The 5,540-nt window shown below is 52.5% G+C and overlaps 1 protein-coding gene across 1 annotated transcript; it reads left to right on the forward strand.

Annotated features, from left to right (window-relative positions):
* The first annotated feature begins 3,931 nt into the window (after window positions 1–3,931).
* Window positions 3,932–5,520, forward strand: BIRC5 (baculoviral IAP repeat containing 5). Its single transcript, XM_051615188.1, has 4 exons — window positions 3,932–4,114; window positions 4,199–4,308; window positions 4,482–4,599; window positions 4,879–5,520. Exons 1-4 carry the CDS (start codon window positions 3,983–3,985, stop codon window positions 4,960–4,962), a joined length of 444 nt encoding a protein of 147 aa, XP_051471148.1. The 5' UTR covers window positions 3,932–3,982; the 3' UTR covers window positions 4,963–5,520.
* Window positions 5,521–5,540: the final 20 nt, after the last annotated feature.

Here is a 5,540-nt window from a genome sequence, read left to right on the forward strand (position 1 = left end):
TATCTGTAGTCATACTGTTTGTTAAGCTGTCTCTCATCTTTGTATTTCATTGAAATCTAGCAAACTCAACTATGACAGATTAGAGGGGGGGTGCAGGAGGGGAGATGTGGGCAGTGGAGTGAGGCAAGAAACTTATTTCTCTACTAGGCATCCAGACAGAAGCCACGCACATGCAGACCCTAGCAGGCTCTTCCCTTGCCAGCTGGAATTAGGAGATGAAAGGTAGTCTGAAGAAGATGACCACTCTGCATCATAGAATGGTTTGGGTTGGAAGTGACTTTAAAAGATCATCTAGTTCCAACCCCCCTCCATGGGGAGTTGGAACCTCCCACTAGACCTGGTTGTTCAAAGCTCCATCCAACCTGGCCTTGAGTACTTCCAGGGATGGGGCATCCACAGCTTCCCTGGGCAACCTGTTCCAGTCTCTTGCCACCCTCACAGTAAAGACATGATGTTCTTAAAGGTGACCATGAAGATTTTGAGGAACTTCTTGCTCTGTGCTTCCTCCTCTGTGGCTTTGCCCCTCAGATGGAGCATGCCCAGTGAAGAAAGTATTAGAACAGCCCTGGGATTCCTGCTGTGCTGCAGACCACTTGTTTTATCCAGGTCCTCCATGAAGTGTCTTTGAACCTGGCTTGTGACAGTACCTCAGCCATTTTGGATGTCTGTCACCTGGAAAAATAGAAATACCAACATTTGTCTTCTCCAGGGAGACTGGTAAGAATGAGCTCGTTAAAGGTTATTGGGGATGGAGATCAACGTTGCTGTTCTGCAGGGTGCAGAAACACAAAACTGCTTTGCCATTTCACAGGTCCGCCAGCGTTTATGCAGACGTGGTTTGTTTCTTGCCAGTTTGCCCATATTTCTTGGAAGATCAGCCAGTAAACTGCTATATTTTTGATATCCCACACTCCTGTCACTGTAGGATTAAACTTTGATCCTTTGGTGTTATCTTTTGTGGAGGACACTCCACACCCTCTTCTTTACTACCACCTGTGAAAATCTGACATGGCTTTGAACTGCTTACCATGAGATTCTTCCCTTGTTGATCTAATGGCTTTGGTGAGAACAGGGTGCAAGAGTGGCTGGCTCAAGGAATCAACCTTGTTGATGGTATGAGCAACGACGAATAGCTGTGGCCCAAGAAGGAGCTTCCTGACTTGCAAAGGGATCCTAGCAAACCAGCTCTGAAGGACATTGGTGAAGCCTGTGGTATCTGTGCATTATTTCCTGATGTCACAGTTGAACTCAGGATTGGCAATTAAGTGATTATAATGGTCTCTATCCCCTCCTCCTCCCACCCAGATAGGGAAAGGAGACAGAGAATAAAGGAGAGAGGCTTCCGGATTAATGAAATACTCATGATAAAATATGTACAAATATATACAAGTATGTGCAGGAATGTGCAAAACCCCTATCGCCCACCCCCAGCAATTCCCGTGGCATCTCCCGAGCTGTGAGCAGTTCCGAGAAGGTCCCAGACTGCTGCCAGAGGTAGCAGGAGAGCAGACAGGAGCTGAGGGTAGAGTTGGGGTCAGGAATGCATGGACCTAAGGATCAATGGAGATGGATAGACAGAGTCCTCCCTGGACACTGGCTGTGGACAGCAGAAGAGGCTTGACTTCCATATTGATACTGAATGTGGCGAATATATGGGATGAAATATTTTGTTTGGCCAATTTTGACAAGTCTTGTCTCCTCCTCCCCATGGGAGGGCTGTAGGTACAACTCTTCTGTTCTGTTAGTGTCTGAAGCAGCAGATTCAATAAGTGTAGCAAAGTGTCCTTGGTCTCTCAGCAGTAACTATAAACATTCGAGCATTATCAGTCCACTGGCTGGAAAACTTGCTGCTAATTTCAGTGAGTGTGCTGCTTAAAAGAGAGTTCACTGAAGAAAAAAAAAAAAAAACAGTAAAAAGAAAATTGGCTTCATCATGGTTCAAGCCAGGACACCTGGCCACTTGAGCTGTCTGTAAGAGATAGTTTATTTTATTCTGCTGGCTATATGGGTGAGCACACAGCATGGAGGTACTGTTTGGTGAGCAGGAATTCACCCTCCACTTTCAGCAAGAGTCTTCTGAGGACAGGAGGTCCAGGCCAGCCTTCTAACAGGCACTTTGTGAAATCAGGTGTGCAATCTGATAGGACCTGGCAGCCTTGGGGAAAAGCACTGAGGTTGCCAGGGAGCATTACCTGCCCTCACTAGGTCAGCACCAGAATTAGGCAGCCTTTGAAGTAGCTGTAAAACAGCTGGTGCAGCTCCTTCTCCCTTTTGTGGCTGCACAGGGACTGCTTCCAGCCTTTTCTAAAGAGAACACTTTGTCCCCAAAATGTTGAAAAATTAGAAGCCTGAAGCAGCTTAAGGCCACTGCTTGAATGGTCATGGACAGCTGGCTTTCCCTTCCACCGATGAGACTCCTCCAAGGCTTGCAATGAAACAAACTGCAGGCTCTCAGCTCTCTGCCTGCCTCTCTGTGCCTTGGAGACCAGCATGATGAGTCATGTTAGCTGTGATTTAGAAAGCCAGCGTCCACCCCACTCAATCACACAATAACTCCCTGCTTCCCTGAGCTGTGCAGTGACTGGATCGGTGATTGCAGTTGCCAAACGCAGCCCAGTGTAACAGAACAAAGTTTTTCGGGAGAATAAAGGTGGAACATCACCCTTTCCTAACAGAGCAGCAAACCTCTATTTCCATGTGCTTGCCTGAGCTTTGATACTTCACAGCCAGGAAGCTGCCCACTGGAGGAAGCTTATCATGCCCGTTGATCTATAGTAGTTGAAGTGGGTAAATGCTGGGATCATTCTGTGCAGTAGTCAGTCATTTTGTAGAAGTACTACTTTGAAGTTTACTTTGAAAGAGGAGTCTCTTTCCTCAGAGCCCTGATACTGCCCACACGTGTGCCAAATGCTTATTTTGGGGTTTCAGATTCAGTCCGAGGGAAGAAGCAAGAATCTGCTTGGTCCGTTCATTGCCACCTATGTTCTGAGGATGTGCTGCTTTGCAAACCCACCCGCCTGTGGTGCTCTTAGTGGTTGAGCTAACCCACTTTTACCCGGACTACTTTGCTTACATCAGCTTGCTTCTAGAGGTAATCCGGTCCATTTCTGCAGGAGACTCTGCCTGAGCAAACACTGCCTGCTAAATGAGACAGTGCAGGAAACTCGGCCCCTGCTGCTGTGATGGTTGAGTAGCTGGTTCATCCCTGCAAAACGAGCTGCCTCCTGCCCCTGTGGCAGTGAGCCAGCTTGCCCGGTCCCGCTTCCTTACCCAGGCAGGCAGCATTAGTGAGGCAGGGAGTTCAGCTGCTCCTGCTGCCCGCGGGAGGGGATGGGCAGTTGCCTCTGGCAAGAACAGGCAGCCCCTGCCACAGCGGCCAGAGCAGCTGTCTCGGCAGGACCCTTCCCTCTGTGCTTCTGTGCCAGCTCTGACAATGCACTAACCCCTGGCACCTTCTTACGGGGGTCACTGGCTGGAGCACCTCTCCTAGGGAGACAAGCTGAAGGGTTTGTGGTGGCTCAGCCTGGAGAAGGCTCCAGGGAGACCTTCTAGTGGCCTTCCAGTATCTGGAGGGGGCTGGGGAGGGACTGTTTACACGGGTGTGTAGCAATAAGACAAGGGGTCGTGGATTTAAGAGGGGAGACTGAGATGACACATGGAGGAGGAAACTCTTCAGCATCAGGGGACGCCGGCCCCGGGTGCCCAGGGGAGCTGCGGCTGCCCCACCCCTGGGAGCGTTCCAGGCCAGGCCGGAGGGGGCGCCGAGCTCCCCGGCCTGGCGGGGGGGGGTCCCTGCCCGCGCGGGGCCGCACCGAGGCCATCTTGACGGCCCCTTCCGACCCAACCATCCCGCGAGTCTAACGGAACCCAACGCACAGACCCGGCCCCGGCCCCGGCGGGAGGGGCTGCCCCGCCAGCGCCTGCCCGCGCGCTCCCGGCCTGCCCCGCGCCGCCGGCGGGAGGGAAGGCAGGAGGGGCAGCCATGGCAGCCATGGCAGCGGGCGCGGCGCTGCCGCTGCCGCTGGAGGAGTGGCGGCTCTACCTGGCCTCGGCCCGCGCCGCCACCTTCCGCAGCTGGCCCTTCACCGAGGGCTGCGCCTGCACGCCCGAGCGGGTGAGCGCGGCGGGGCGCGGGGGGCGGGAGGTGCTGAGTGACGGGCCGTCCTGACGGGCCGTCCCGCCCGGGCTGTGCCCGCAGATGGCGGCGGCGGGGTTCGTGCACTGCCCGAGCGAGAACGGCCCCGACGTGGCGCAGTGCTTCTTCTGCTTCAAGGAGCTGGAGGGCTGGGAGCCCGACGACGACCCGCTGTGAGTTAGCGGGGCCGAGGCAGCCCCGGCCGGGCCCTGGCGGCGGGGGAAGCGCTCCCGGGCACGGCGGGGCTCGGCCCGGAGGAAGGGCTGCGGGTGTCCCGTCGGGCGCCCCTTGGCCTCTTCCTCCCTCGTCCGTTTCCCTTCTTCTTCTTCCATTTCGCTCGTTGCAGGGAGGAGCACAAAAAACACTCCGCGGGCTGTGCTTTTCTCTCCCTCCGGAAAGATCCTGCTGACCTGTCCCTGCAGGAGTTCCTGAAGCTGGACAAAGGAAGGAAGAAAAATGCAATTGTATGTACCCGTCCGTCATGTTTCCTCTGCGCCCCCACGGTGCTGAAAGAGTTACTTAGCTTCCAGTCCGGGGTTTGTTTAGCTGGCCTGGTGGTTCCTTACCACAGTGCTGCCCAGGTGGTTTGTTCCTTTCCTGCTGGTGCTGGAGGAGATGGTGCCCCCTCTCATGGTTCTCACTCAGCCCTCGCCTCATGGGAGACGTGGCCCGCTTCCTCCTTGACGCTGAACAAAGCTCAATTTACGGGGTAGACAGTAATGTATTATTTCTGTTCTTTGCAGAAAAAAGCAATTTCTCAGAAGGTGACCGAGGTTGAAGACGCAGCCAAGAGCGTGCGTTGTAAAATAGAAGATCTGGCCTCCTAGGCTACTGTAGCTTCTCACTTGCCCGTGACATCGCTCTTGTGCTCTGGCACTGCCAGTTTGACTCTCTGAGACTGCTCTCAGAAAGGCCATCTCTGTGAGAAGCAGGCTGAATTCTCCTTCCCTCACCTGAGTCGTGTCTAGAAAGTACTTGGGGCTTGATGCATTGCATACGTAGTCTTTTCTTTGTAGGGATTCTCCTGTTCTTTCTCATGGTATAGTTAAGGATTACTATCTGTGGTTTTATTTGTTCTGTTTTTTTTCGAACCAAACCATTTCTATTTTGGAGGTGCTGGTAGCTCTGCTCCAAAGGCTTGTGTTCCTTGCAAGAGCTGACAGTCACTTCCATTTTTACCCTGAATATACCAATGCTTTTGGATACTTTTGGAAATGGAAAGGAGAAGGAGTTTTAAAACTCCTTCAGGGATTTAGGATTGTGGCTAAAAATGTGTAATTATGCCAAATCTTAGTGTGCCTGGTATCCTTGTAAACTTCTCTTTGTAGTTGGCTGCTGCCTCATGTTGATGCATTTATTAATAAAAGTTGAGGGCGAAACAGCAACGTAATTTTACTCATTTTTC

The sequence above is a fragment of the Apus apus genome, chromosome 3, assembly GCF_020740795.1.
Source record: "Apus apus isolate bApuApu2 chromosome 3, bApuApu2.pri.cur, whole genome shotgun sequence".
In the NCBI taxonomy this organism is placed as follows: domain Eukaryota; kingdom Metazoa; phylum Chordata; class Aves; order Apodiformes; family Apodidae; genus Apus; species Apus apus.